This window comes from Carettochelys insculpta, chromosome 32 (genome assembly GCF_033958435.1).
Source record: "Carettochelys insculpta isolate YL-2023 chromosome 32, ASM3395843v1, whole genome shotgun sequence".
Classification (NCBI taxonomy): domain Eukaryota; kingdom Metazoa; phylum Chordata; order Testudines; family Carettochelyidae; genus Carettochelys; species Carettochelys insculpta.
This window is the reverse complement of record NC_134168.1, coordinates 5,912,722-5,927,036: the sequence shown is the minus strand read 5'-3', so window position 1 is coordinate 5,927,036 and position 14,315 is coordinate 5,912,722. Positions and strand designations below refer to the sequence as shown.

The window sequence follows — 14,315 nt, the reverse complement described above, 5'->3', positions numbered from 1 at the left end:
GTTCGGAGGCAGGCTGGTGACGGTACATCTGCCTGATGCCTGCGGGTTTTATAGACACAGCTTGGAAGGGCTCAGGGTCGGCAGGAAACCTCAGGGCCACCCACATGCTCATCTCAATGCAGGGCTCAGGCGTCTCCGTTTCCAACCACAGCCAACCGCACGGTCTGGGGGCAGGCCAGGTCCCACATCAACCCAGTAACCGGGGAGCCTGCAGAACTGGCTGGGTTCTTCACAGGTGGGTCTCAAGGATGGTGGACAGAGAAGACCCTGGTGGTGGAGCAGGTCTAACAGGATATCTGGATGCTCCAGCTGCTGGCTCACAGCTGGGCACATCTGGAGCTCTTAACAGCTGGCTTAGTCCCCACTCAGCTCCTCTGTGGTGAGCATTGTGGGTGACAGTGACTGATCTCAACAGCGGGTGGGAACGGGGCCCTTTCATCTTTCTCACTGTGGCTCAGGTGGCGGCTCGCTGTGGCAGGGCAGACAAGACACAGGTCCCATCACAGCAACAGCGGTGGGAGGGTTTCAGCGCGAAGGGGATGTGGCATTCTCTGTGACAAGCTTCTGCTGGGAAATAGCCTCCGAGACGAAGCTGCGTCTGACTGTAGCTTCACAAGAACAAGTCTGTCTGTAGCACCTTGAAGACGTAGGGACTGAGCTTGTGTGTGAAAGACCCTGGTCATTCTGGAGAAGAAATGAGCAAAGAGGGTAAATGTATCGCGGGAAGTAGGGAAAGAAAAAAATAAAAGGACCGGGGCGGTGTGGGGGGTGGAAGTCAACTGTCATTGAAAGGACGTCTGCAAAGAGTAAATTAAGTCGTGAACATTTTACCAAGAGTCCTGGAGGATCGTTGGCTATTTTGGACGGTTTTTTGAAGACCTGCTCCAGGATGTATGGTGGGGAGGTCTCTGGTCTGAGGGAGAGAGAGGTCAGATTCGATGATCCTTGTGTCCTTGAAATCTATGATGCTAAGCAAGTGACCCCTTACCCCAAGAGTGGGGGAGAGCCATGGTCATGGGTGTGCAGAAATTTTGGGGTGCCCAGAGTCCACCCCCTCTCCACTCAAACTCTCTCCCACCCACATATGTCCAAGGCAGAGATGGGGAACCTCTTTGGGTTGAGGGCCACTGACCAACAGAAAATTCAGTCAGGGGCCACATAGAAGTGAGAAGCACAGAAGAAAAACCCTCACGGGCGTAGCCCGTGACTGAGACACCTCAGTCCCCTCATGCTCCAGCCCCGTGGCCAGTGGGATGGAGAAGTGGGGCTGAGGTTCAGGGCTTCTCCCAGGCCAGATTAAATATGCTGAGGGTGAAGAGTGGGACCAAAAATGTGGGGGTTTGGGGTACAGGAGGGGCTGCCAGGGTGCAGGTATACAGTATGGGCGGGAGGGTGTTCCAGGAGTGGACTGGGGGAGGAAGTTTGGGGTCTTGGTGGGACAGAAGACGCAGGAGTGGGCTGGGGTTGGAGTGTCTGGGTGGGAGTTAGGGTGTAGGAGTGGGCTGGGGTTTAGGGATCTGGGTGGGAGTTAAGGTGTAGGAGTGGGCTGGGGTTGATGGATTTGGGTGGGAGTTAAGGTGTAGGAGTTGGTTGTGGTTGATGATTCTGGGTGGGCGTTATGGTGTTGGAGTGGGCTGGGGTTTGGGTATGTGGGTGGGAGTTAAAGTGTAGGAGTGGGCTGGGGTTGATGGATTTGGGTGGGAGTTGAGGTGTAGGAGTCGGCTGTGGTTGATGGATCGGGGTGGGAGTTAGGGTGTAGGAGTGGGCTGGGGTTGATGGATTTGGGTGGGAGTTAAGGTGTAGGAGTGGGCTGCGGTTGATGGACCTGGGTGGGAGTTGAGGTGTAGAAGTCAGCTGGGGGCTCTTTGCCCACCACAGTTTCTGCTCTAAAATATCTGGCCCCTTCCCGCTTTTGACTCATGTTCAGCTTGTTGTCCTCTGTGGCTCCTGCTCCTTTCTGCCCTCCTCCTTCCTAGCCAGTCGCTTCCCTTTCTGCGTGTTTGACTCAGTAGGTGCCTCGGCCCTACCTCCAGTACCAGCTGTGCAGCTGGGGTAGAGTTCACACGTTCATCCCTGCTGCCCAGAGGAAAGCTGAGGGGTGTCTCCTTGTACTGCTCCACCAGCTGGCATGGCCTTCCCAGAAACACCCCCTCACCGACTGCAGGGACACGTGTCAGCAGCTTCCATAGCTCTCCTGTGCTGCCAATGACATGGGGGCGGGTGGTCCCTGGCTTGTTTTGCATTGGCAGGGGTGGCACATGCTGCTGGGAGGTGGAGTAGGAGGTCATGTGGCTTTGCAGAGAGATTGGGAGACAAGGAGAAGGTATTGCAGGGGTCTGCAGATGGTCAGCTTTGGTACAGCTGGACCCAAGCCCAGGAAGACTCCTGGCCCCGGAGGCTTATATAGCCCAGTGCCCTGGAAAGAGGTGGGAGAGTCAGAGAGACCTGCCTGACCCCATCTACCACTTCCCACCAACCCCTTGATAAGGGTGTGAATATAAAATGTCTGATTCTTAACCCCCCTTCCCTCAGAGCCAGCCAACCCCTTGCCCTGAAGAGACGTAAGAGATGGAACTTGGGTCTGACGTTGCATGGGGAGGGGGAAATACATAGTTAGCCAATTAGAGAAGGGGCTGTAGGGCGTGGTGGTTGGGAATGCGGAGAAATGCACAGCGAGACGGACAGATGTAAATGTGGATGAATTAGATAGATGGGTAGATAGATAGTATGGGGGTGAGGGCTTGTCTAGAGAGAGAGGTTGGAATAGAATACATTGATGCATGGATGGATGGGGACAGGTTGAGAGGGATGTGGCTAAATGGACGGGAAGTTGGCCATAGACCTAGATCAATAAGGCTAGGATAGATTGATGGGTGGGGACAGCTGGAGACAGACGGCTGGAGATGAGAACAGATAGCTCGATGGTGACGAAGAGGTGGCTATAGCTGGGAGGCACAGGATAGACCAGAAGTTGGGGGTGGGAAAAGGCAGGTCCATTATTTTTTCCCGAGAACTGTTTAAAACTGGTCCCAATTTAATGGCAGAAGCTGAATGTCTGGAGTTATGGCAGCTGGTTGCTCAGGCAGCTTTTTCTCCTTGGAGTTCTCTTCCCATCCTTGTCCCGTTCAGCAAGGACTCCTCCCGCCTGAGGGGGTTAATTCCCCACTGGTGTCCACCCAATCCGCCTTCTGCATGAAGCCACTACCCAGCTTTCCCTCGTGGGGGGTTCAGTTCCTCCTGGGCCTGGCAGGTTGGGAGCCAGGTGGCTGCTCTGGATTTCACAGCTTGGGTTGAGCATCCATTTTGTTGGGAAACTTAATTTTTATTCATTGCTGGCTACAAACCGAATCAGGCAGCAGTGCAGGGCAGGGGAACGGATCCATGCGGGTGATTAATCTGTGATTAGTTCAGAGAAGCCTTAACTGAGTTCCAGGGGATGCCAGGGGACGTCGTGAAGACCAGGTCTTTAAAGCTACGTCTACACGTGCAGCCAACATCGAAAGAGTCTATTTCGATGAATAACGTCTACACGTCCTCCAGGGCCGGCAACGTCGATGTTCAACTTCGACGTTGCTCAGCCCAACATCGAAATAGGCGCAGCGAGGGAACGTCTACACGTCAAAGTAGCACACATCGAAATAGGGATGCCAGGCACAGCTGCAGACGGTCACAGGGCGGACTCAACAGCAAGCCGCTCCCTTAAAGGGCCCCTCCCAGACACAGTTGCACTAAACAACACAAGATACACAGAGCCGACAACTGGTTGCAGACCCTGTGCCTGCAGCATAGATCCCCAGCTGCTGCAGAAGCAGCCAGAAGCCCTGGGCTAAGGGCTGCTGCCCACGGTGACCATAGAGCCCCGCAGGGGCTGGAGAGAGAGCGTCTCTCAACCCCCCAGCTGATGGCCACCATGGAGGACCCAGCAATTTCGACGTTGCGGGACGCAGATCGTCTACACGGTCCCTACTTCGACGTTGAACGTCGAAGTAGGGCGCTATTCCGATCCCCTCATGAGGTTAGTGACTTCGACGTCTCGCCGCCTAACGTCGAAGTTGGTGCCGCTACTTCGAAGTAGCGTGCACGTGTAGACGCAGCCTAACAGGATTAAAAAAAGAGCTAGATAAATTCCTGGAGGTTAGGTCCATCCATGGCTATAAGCCAGGGTGGGTAGGAAGGGTACCCCTGGCCTCTGTTCGTCTGAAGCTGGGAATGGGAGACAGGAGTGGGACCACTTGATGGGTACCCATTCTTTTCCTCGCCCCTGGGGCACCTGGCATTGGCCGCTGTTGGAAGAGAGGACACTGGGCTAGATGGACCTTTGATCTGTTCCCGGCTATTCTTAGAATGATAAAGTCACAGAACACTAGAACCGGGTGAGACTCGAGAGGTCCTTGTGGCCAGTCCCCTGCCCTCATGGCACGACCAAGCATCATCCAGACCATCCCCTGTAGATGTCTATCTAACCTGCTCTTAAATATCTCCAGGGATGGAGATGCCACAACCTCCCTCGGCAATTTATTCCGGTGTTTAACCACCCGGACAGGTAGGAAGATTTTTCTAATGTCCAACCCAAACCTCCCTTGCTGCCGTTTGAGCCCATTGCTTCTTGGTCTAACCTCAGAGGCCAAGGAGGACAATTTTTCTTCCTCCTCCTTGTAACCCTCTTTTAGATATTTGAAAACCACCATAATGTCCCCTCTGAGCGTTGTGTTTTGTAAACTAAACCAGCCCAGTTTTTCTATTCTTCCCTCCCAGCTCATGTTATCTAGAACATCCATCATTCTCGTTGCTCTTATGTTCCCTTGCTACTGGCCTGGCCAGCTCTGGGGACATGTGTCTTTGGAATGGGAAGGGTCTATTCAGGACAGAGCAGGCTGGAGTGTTAACAGGACTTTGTAGGTCAGGTAACAGTGAAGATCCCCCGTGCATGGTGACAAACTGGCCGACATGGGGGTGAGCCACAAACCGTCGGGTCCTCCCCTGAGCTGGGCTCTTCTCCATGACCCCAGGGAAAAGAAACCAGCTGTTTCCATGGCACAGGGGCAGCCGAGGGATCTGGGCTTTCCAAAGGAAGTTGACGAGAGCTGGCTTTGAACTTGGCTCCTAAGTCCCTGAGGCTCCTGACCTTGATACACATAGATTGGGTGCTGGCTGAGAGGATCAACAATCAATGGTGGGAGGAGGGAAGCATCAGCCTGGGGGCTGTCAGCCGCTCTGCAAAGCAGGCCCCACATCTCGGCATGTGCAAAGAAGACAAGCGGCAGAGCTGTGGTCCACGCAATGATTCCTGGTGGGGCTCAGGGCTGCAGCCTCCTCATCGTCGCCTGTATCCAGGGGAGGAAGGTGGAGACACGTGTGTACACTGCAGGAGGTGTCCCCTCCTCGGACCCCCAGGAGACGATGCCCTGGGCTGTTTTATTGCACACCAGGGGGCCCCCAGAGTCGCCCTGTGAAATGAAACAAGCCATAGGTGGAGATCAGCTCCCTGAGTCCTTTCCTACTGACGGACAACCGCTTCCGTCCACCCGACCCTGCTTCGCGCCCCATATGGCCACCAGCTGGTCTCAGCGGCCCAGCCAATCGCCTGCCCCCCAAGAAAAGACCAGTTCTTCCCCGCATTCATTTGCACAGCAAGCACAGATAGGCTTGATCACTAATCATGCCTGATGACCACAACTGTCCAACAAACAACCTCATGAGCAGTAACCATGTAGGAAGGAAGCTGGAAGAGAATTACCAGAAAAGAGCTTTCGTTGCCAGCCGGGTCCCCCACACACAACATGGTGGTGGCGTTGTAGTTACGATACACCCCGTTAAAGTCCCTTGGACACATGTCATCGTCCATCACCTCCACGTCCACCTCCTGGAGGACGTCCGGATACGATTCATTCTCCGCGCTAGTCCTGCCCCAACCAGCAACGCTGCACATGACTCCTGGCTTGACTTTCTGGCCAGGGCGAGGGAGGGTGAGGATATTCACCCATCCATTCCGCATCGCTCGCTTCTGCAGCTGGGACACAAAAAACGATAAAGGTCGATCTCGGCATGGCGTGCGAGTGGAATGCTGGGAGGGGGGCGGTACCTACAGCAGTGTGAGGTCACTGGGGGCGGGGTGATGGGATGGGGTGGTACCTACAGCAGTGTGAGGTCACTGGGGGCGGGGTGATGGGATGAGGCGGTACCTACAGCAGTGTGAGGTCACTGGGGGCGGGGTGATGGGATGGGGGTGGTACCTGCATCAGTGTGAGGTCACTGGGGTGGGGTGATGGGATGGGGGCGGTACCTACAGCAGTGTGAGGTCACTAGGGGCGGGGTGGTGGGATGGGGCGGTACCTACAGCAGTGTGAGGTCACTGGGGGTGGGGTAATACCTGCAGTAACATGACATCATTATTATAGGTCTGGTCATCATAATCCGGGTGGGGGTACAAATGCTTCACCGGGATTTCTTGTCGGCTCCGTTCTGGTCGCCTAATGTTGTGGGCTCCCAGGTAAACAGTGATCCTACTGCAGAAACCAAGAGCGACACTTGGTGATCAGGGTGAGATCGTGTCGGTGGTATGGGACGGGCACGTGTCTGACCCAGAGAGAGATCTACCCCGACAGACACTGGAGACGTCATTTTGGACTCAGCATCTGGCCAGTAAAGAGGCATAATAGTCACCGACCCTTTCTAGCTCAAATCCCCCCCCAGGTCTGGAGAATGTCTTGCTCAGGGGCTGGGAAATGGGCCAGGAGACCAGGCCCCTGGAACAGAGCTGGCTGCAGACCCTCTTGCGAGGAGATGGGCTTGCTGAGGTGGGATGGGGCACGGCATGAAGGACCTTCCCCTCAGGTGGGTATTGCCCCAGCACAAAGCATCCCCCCAGAGACATCATCGGCCCCTTGGGGTGTTCCCTTGAGCTGCTTCACCGCCTGTTGTCATCCTGGTCCCCTGCACCCCAGTGGCTCCTCCCTGGCGAGGTGCAGCCCAGAGCCCTGCAAAGTGGTCCTGGTGCTGTGAGCCCATCTCGGCCCTGATCCGCGCAAAGGACCAGGTGACCCCAGTCAGCATCACTGGCCATAGCCCCAGCGATTTCCCCAGCTCTGGGACTGTGCCACGGTTTGCTGAGACGCGCCAGTGACTCCTGAGCAGATCAGACCCCTGGGCTCTGCTCTCCAAACCCGTCCTACCCTGCAACCTACAATGGAGCGAGAGCACCCAGCCCCCCATCACCTGCTAACCCCTTCTTGCCCCGACATTCCCAGGACAGAGGCGCTTACGCTCCCCGGCAGTGAGCGGCCGTCAGCACGAAGTTCTCCTTCACCAGGAACCCTCCACAGCTCTTACATTCCTCTCCATCTTGAATCTTGAGATAGGCCATGTAGGGCCTGGAGTGGGGCCGGGCTTCATGGCCCCCGATGATCTCACCTGGGGGGATACCAAGCTCGAGCAAAGATCATCGTTGTCTCCCTCGGCCAAGCAGGCGCCGAGTTCCCCATCCCGAAGGGAAGTCCCAGCCAATTCAATCCACCTCCCGTGGTTCTCACCTGGGCTCCCTCTCCCTGCAACCCATCCCCCGGCTCAGCTCTGCCCCACACTGGGCACCCCGTGGGGCCAGAGGGCAGCTCTCCAGCCCTGGCCTTCTGGGTGGGGAATTAGCGCCATACACAGGTGGAGTGGGGCAGTAGTTACCCCATCGTTAGCGAATGGCTTTGGGGTCTCAGATCCGCTGCTAATCAGGGCAGGCGGCTCCCAGAAGGGGCCTGGCTGGCTCTGGGGCAGAAAATGGGACAGAGGGTTTTGCTCCTCTAGTGTAACCTGGAGGTGTTTGCACCATCCCTAGAGGTTACTGATTTATTTAGGCGGCTTTTCTTAACATGGGCTGTGGCTGCCTCCCATGGGTACAGCGCCAGGTGGGGCCATGCGCCCGGTCCTGCAGGGTTATGTTCACCCGCTACTGGACGGCGATAAGTTTCATACAAGCTACTCCCAGTGAGGTTTCTCCCAACCCTGGTTTCTGCAACTGTGCTGTCTCGGTTCCCTTCCGTCAGATCTCGTCCCTACACCCAGGCTGCTTCCTTTGTCCTCCCCGGTTTTCATTCGTGTGTAAAGAAACAGGGAGAGATCATGGAGGGGGCTGCTCCCCCTCCGCCTGTAGCTCTTTATCATCCATGAGAATCACCTACAACTGCGGTGGAAGAGAGAAAACATCTGTGTGGATGGGAACCCCCGGGTGTTTCATCCACTCCATCTTCCCCGCCCAAAAACGACCCCTGAAACTTTTGATTTTGTTGGTACCTGGGTGAAGCGTCATCTAGTTTATTTATAGAATCATGAATAAGCTGGAAGGGACCTCAGGAGTCCAGTCCCCTGTCCTCAAAGAAGGACCAAGCACCATCTAGACCATCAGTGACAGATGTCTGTCTAACCTGCTCTTAAATATCTCCAGTAATTGGGATTCCACAACCTCCGCAGAAAATTTATTTCAGGGTTTGACCACCCTGACAGTTGGGAAGTTTTTCTTAATGTCCAACCTAAACCTCCCTTGCTGCAGTTTAAGCCCATTGCTCCGTGTCCTGTCCTCAGTGGCCAAGAAGAACAATTTTTCTCTCTCCTCCTTGTAACTCTCTTTGAAGAACTTGAAAACTGCTGTCATGTCCCCTCTCAGTCTTCTCTTTTCTAAACTCAACAAGCCTGGTTGTTTTTGTCTTCCGTCTTCACTCATGTTCTCTAGAACTTTCATTGTTCTTGTTGCTCCTCTCTGGACCTTCTCCAATTTCTCCACACCTTTCTTGAAATGTGGTGCCCGGGACTGGACACGATACTCCAACTAAGACTTTGTCAGTGCAGAGGGGAACAGAAGAATGACCTCTCGTGCCTTGCTCACAACACCCCTGTTAATACACCCCAGCATCATGTTTGATTCACACTGTTGACTCATATTTAGCTTGTGGTCCACTATAACCCCTATATCCCTTTCTGCCATACTCCTTCCTATACAATCGCTTCCCATTCTGTATGTGTGAAACTGATTGTTCCTTCCCAAGTGGAGCACTTTGCATTTGTCTTTATGAAACTTCATCCTGTTTACCTCATACCATTTCTCCAATTTATTCAGATCATTTTTAATTTTGACCCTATCCTCCAAAGCAGTTGCAACCCCTCCCAGCTCGGTATCATCTGCAACCTTAATAAGCCTCCTGTCTATGCCAATATGTAAATTGTTGATGAAGATATTGAATAGAACCAGTGCCAAAACAGACCCCTGTGGAACCCCACTTGTTCTGCCCTTCCAGTTGTCCCTGGAGGTTTTCGGTGATACCTCACAAGACACACTTTGCATGAAATAGATAATTGTCCTGGAGAAGGGGTGAAAATAGGCTGACAGCTTGTCACTGGCCCCTGGACACCATCCAAAGAACCCAATCCCAAAAGCTCCTCAATTCATCCCAAAGTTCTTGCACCCCCGAGCCCAGCTGCACTCACCAGCCAACGTCCCACTGGGCAGGAGAAAGTCCATGAGGACCAGGAACAGCAAGGGGACCTGCATGTTTGGAGACAGTGCTTCTGCCTCAGGACTGGGGGCTTTGTAGACTCTGCTTGGGGGCCAGGAAACCTCAGCGTGACCCACATACTTATCTCAATGCAGTGCTGAAGTGTCTCATTTTCCAACCACAGGCAACCACACGGGCTGAGGAGAAGGCCAGGCCACGCCCCACCTAAGGTCCTGCACGGCTGGCTGGATTACCACCTGCCTGGGTCGCTGCTGAGCTGGAGGGATGATACACCACCAGATGGAGGAGACCTCAGTGGGGATGCATCCAGGGCTGCTCTGATGGCTGGTGTGGGGGGTGGGTCTAGCTCATCTGGCTCAGCTCCTGCCTGTGGCTGTGTGGTGGGGGCAGTGGCTGACAGTGACGGGTGGGAACGGGGCCCTGGGGTCTGTCTCAGGGTGACTCAGCTGGGGGAGGAGTGAGGCTGAGACCCGTTCACAGCAGCCGCAGCTGGAGCATTTCAGAGAAGCCTCGCGGTGGGGCTGTGGCCACCCAGCGGGGGTGGTACTGCAGCTGAGACCACTCACTGTGCAGCACCAGAGGGGAAATGATGCAATAGAGTGGGGGAGTGAACCCAGGAGTCCTGGCTCCTGCTCCACCCACCAGGCCCCACTGCCCTCCCAGAGCCAGGGAGAACCCAGGAGTCCTGGCTCCCAGCCCCCTGATCTACCCACCAACCCCCAGTGCCCTCCCAGAGCCAGGGAGAACCTAGGAGTCCTGGCTCCCAGCCCCCCGCTCTACCCACCAGCCCCCACCACCCTCCCAGAGCTGGGGAGAACCCAGGAGTCCTGGCTCCCGGCCCCCTGCTCTACCCACCAGCCCCCACCACCCTCCCACAGCCGGGGAGAACCCAGGAGTCCTGGCTCCCGCCCCCTGCTCTACCCACCCTCCCAGAGCCGGGGAGAACCCAGGAGTCCTGGCTCCCAGCCCCTGCTCTAACCACCAGCCCCCACTGCCCTCCCAGAGCCAGGGAGAACCTAGGAGTCCTGGCTCCCAGCCCCTGCTCTAACCACCAGCCCCCACTGCCCTCCCAGAGCCAGGAGATAACCCAGGAGTCCTGGCTCCCAGTCCCCCTGCTCCTTGACCAGAGCTGGGAACAGAACCCAGGAGTCTTATCTCAAAGCCCCCTTGGGACCAGCACTGGTACCACCCAGCCAAGTATTCACTGCCCCACACAAGCCAGGCCTATCTCAGGCCTGACAAACTCATTCCGCCTCTCATTCGGCTGTGTGTTTGCTTTGCTCAAAATAGAGATGAAGCTGGTTGAAACATGTTGTTTGGGACCTGCGAAACGCTCTGAAGTTCCTGCCTGCACGAACGGCTCATACCACATTTGTGCCCTGGGGAAACAGGCACGTTTTGCTTTCACACCAGAAATGTTTGCTCTGATCTGGGAAAATGAAGCACATAAATTTCCCTTCCACCTCCCTCACCCACCCATGAGGGCTTTCAAAAATCAGACGGCCCCTCGTGGATGTTGGCATCACAGAGGATTCATGAACGGCCCTCTGGGCACTGGCAAATGCTACCTTCATGGAAGTATGATGCACGTGGAAGCTGAAAGAAGTAACAAATAGGAAGACGATGGTCTGTTTTTTTAGTCAGCGCAGACATTTTCCTTGATTGTGGCTGTCTGAGCCCCTCATCAAGTCTCCCGCAACCTTTCTTACTCCTCGGGGAATTCTCCGCCGAAATATTGCGTCCAAAATGAACAATCGTGCACGGGTTTTCAAATTCTGCACCATGCTGTGCGTTTTGCTTGTCAAAACAGAGCAAAATCTTCCTGCTCCTTTCAATCGGTTGGGTCATTTATTTCCAGTTACGTTAAAAAAGCAGCCCTGTAGCCCTTTAAAGACTACCAAAATAATTTATCGGGGATGAGCTGTCGTGGGACAGACCCGCTTCTCCAGATCCAAGTATCTTTCAGCTTGTGGCTCTGTTACATGACAGAGAAAAGGAAATCTGGTCTGTTTTTTCTGTTGTGACAAATAGGTTGCTAACGAGGCAGATTGATCAAGGATGAATTTTTCCCCGCAGAAAATACATCCAGTAAACTTTCATAGCCGGCATTCTATCATCCAGAACTCTCAAATCACCGACATTTTAACCCTAAGTAAATGTTCGTTACGTTTTCTATACATGAAGCCAAGTGAAAGTGAACACAAATCAACACAACCGACTCAGGATGGCTACAAGTACAGAGGTGAGGTTTTCCAACAAAAATCGGTGTTTTTGTCAACAAAACACGCCGAGCGTCCAGACACAGAGGGGGCGTCTCCACTTGCGTTCCTCTTTCAAAAGAGGTGTGCAAATGAGGAACATCAAAAACGCGAATGAGGTACACGTTTGTATATTGGACACCTCGGCTGCATATTCTGATTTCGAAAGCGCTTCTTTCGAAAGAAGAAAGCCAGTGGAGACGCTGCTCTTTCGAAAGTCAACTCCAACTTCGAAAGAATCCTTCTTCCCATTAACAAGGGGGAAGAAGGATTCTTTTGAAGACAGGTTTGCTTTCGAAGGAGCAGCGTCTACGCTGGCTTTCTTCTTTCACAATTAGAATATGCAAATGAGGTGTTACCTCATGAGGTGAACACCTCATTTGCATTTTCGATTTACCTCATTTGCATGCCTCTTTCGAAAGAGGAATGCAAGTGTAAAGGCCCCCAAAGGCTATTTCTTCTTGGCACTGCCCAGAGCTATGCAAAATGAGCTGCTCGGGATTACAAATGGCACCCCATTTGCATACTCCCGGAGCTCATTAATATAGCCCCATGAGAGCTCAGCATTGGCAGAAGAGGGTGCTGGCACTGCAGAGGCTGTGTGGATGTGACTAAAATGCATTTTGTTGACAGCCTGTCGGCAAAACTTGGCCCCTCCACCGACAAACCATGTGAGGAAGAGTTTGCCAACAGATTTTGCCAGCAAGAACGCTGTGTGTATGTTCTGCAGGGGCCTTCTGTCGACAGGCAGGGCCTTCAGGACACTGGGGCTACATCGACAATAGAAACATCTATCTACAGACATTACTGTCGGAAGAGATAGACCTACGAGGAGAGGCTGAGGGACTTGGGCTTCTCTGCTTTACAGAAGAGAAGGCTGAGGGGTGATTTAATAGCAGCCTTCAACTTCCTGGAGGGGAGCTCTAAAGAGGAGGGTGAGAAATTGTTCTCAGTGGTGTCAGAGGGCAGAACAAGGAGTAATGGTCAGAAGTTGAAGAGGGAGAGGTGTAGGTTGGATATTAGGAAAAACTACTTCACCAGGCGGGTGGTGAAGCACTGGAATGTGTTGCCTAGAGAGGTGGTGGATCTTCCATCCCTTGAGGTTTTTAAGTCCCAGCTGGACAAGGTCCTGGCTGGGATGACTTAGATGAGGTTGATCCTGCTTGAAGCAGGGGGCTGGACTCAATGACCTCCTGAGGTCCCTTCCAGCCCTGGGATTCTGATTCTATGAAGTGGGTTTTACCTACGAAAGCTAATGCCTTAATAAGTCCCTAACTGTTATATCGCACCTCTCCTTGTAGAACCTCATCAGATTTCTTTTGGCCCAATCCTCTAATTTATCTAAGTCACTCTGGACCCTCCAACCTACCTACCTGTTCCCCTAGCTTAGTGTCATCCGCACATTTGCTGAGGGTGCAATCCAGTCCCTCATCTGCGTTCATCTCTTGGCGATCACACTTCTTCCTGCAAGATATAGATTTCCAACAAGGAGAAGTTGCCTCTGTAAAGAGTTAACCAGTTCAGAACTGTATCGAGGCCTAATGGTTTAGTTGTGGATTTGCAAGAGTGCTCCAGTCAGCTGCTTACCCTTGTAATCAAGTTTTGAAATGGTTTTTAATCCATTCCTCAACATCCAGGGAAGGCCAAACTGGAGAAGAATGCTCCACCCCGACTAATCACCCTATGGCTAGTCTGCACTGGCCTAAGTAAGTCGACTGCAGATACACAAATCTAGCTATGGCAATTGTGCAGTGAGAATCAATGTATCTGCATTCGGTTTGCTTGGCCATCCTCACCGAAGAAGGTTGATGGGAGGGCTTCTCCCATCAACCTCCTTTATTCCTTGTGTCTGGCAAGGAGTGCAACCCCTGAAAAGTCGATGTTGTGTGTGCCTATAACACGCACAACGGCAAACCCCAGAAGATCGACTCTGAGTCTAAGTTGCAATGGAAATAACATCTTTCTTTTGCTGTAATTTTCTGACCTGAGGGCCACACCCGCGTTCATCCAAATGCTGGCTCAGGCATCTCACTTTCTAAACACAGATGCTTGAGGGAATATTGGGGTGTGCAGCAGTGTGTCAAGAGGGTGATGCTGTTGCCAAAAAAGCAAACATGATTCTGGGATGCATTGTGAATAACACATGAGAAGTCATTCTTCCGCTCTACTCTGAGCTGGTGAGGCCTCAGCTGGAGTATCGTGTCCAGTTCTGGGCACCGCAGTTCAAGAAAGATGTGAAGAAAGTAGAGAGGGTCCAGAAAAGAGCGACGAGAATGATTAAAGGTCTAGAGAATGTGACCTATGAAGAAAGGCTGAAAGAATTGGGCTTGTTGAGTTTGGAAAAGAGGAGATTGAGGGGGGACATGAGAGCGGTTTTCAGGTATCTAAAAGGGAGTCATAAGGAGGAGGGAGAAAGCTTTTTCTCTTTGGCATCTGAGGATAGAACAAGAGGCAATGGACTTAAACTGCAGCAAGGGAGGTTTAGGTTGGACATTAGGAAAAAGTTCCTAACAGTCAGGATGGTTAAACAGTGGAATAAATTGCCAAGGGAGGTTGTGGA

General features: G+C 53.3%; 1 protein-coding gene across 1 annotated transcript; it reads right to left on the bottom strand.

Annotated features, from left to right (window-relative positions):
• Positions 1-5,297: 5,297 nt before the first annotated feature.
• LOC142004426 (mast cell protease 1A-like) lies at positions 5,298-9,532 on the bottom strand. Its single transcript, XM_074982082.1, has 5 exons — positions 9,469-9,532; positions 7,263-7,410; positions 6,371-6,506; positions 5,738-6,010; positions 5,298-5,447 (listed from the first exon to the last, which is right to left on the bottom strand). The coding sequence occupies exons 1-5, from the start codon at positions 9,530-9,532 to the stop codon at positions 5,298-5,300; spliced, it is 771 nt and encodes a 256-aa protein (XP_074838183.1).
• Between the last annotated feature and the right edge of the window lie 4,783 nt (positions 9,533-14,315).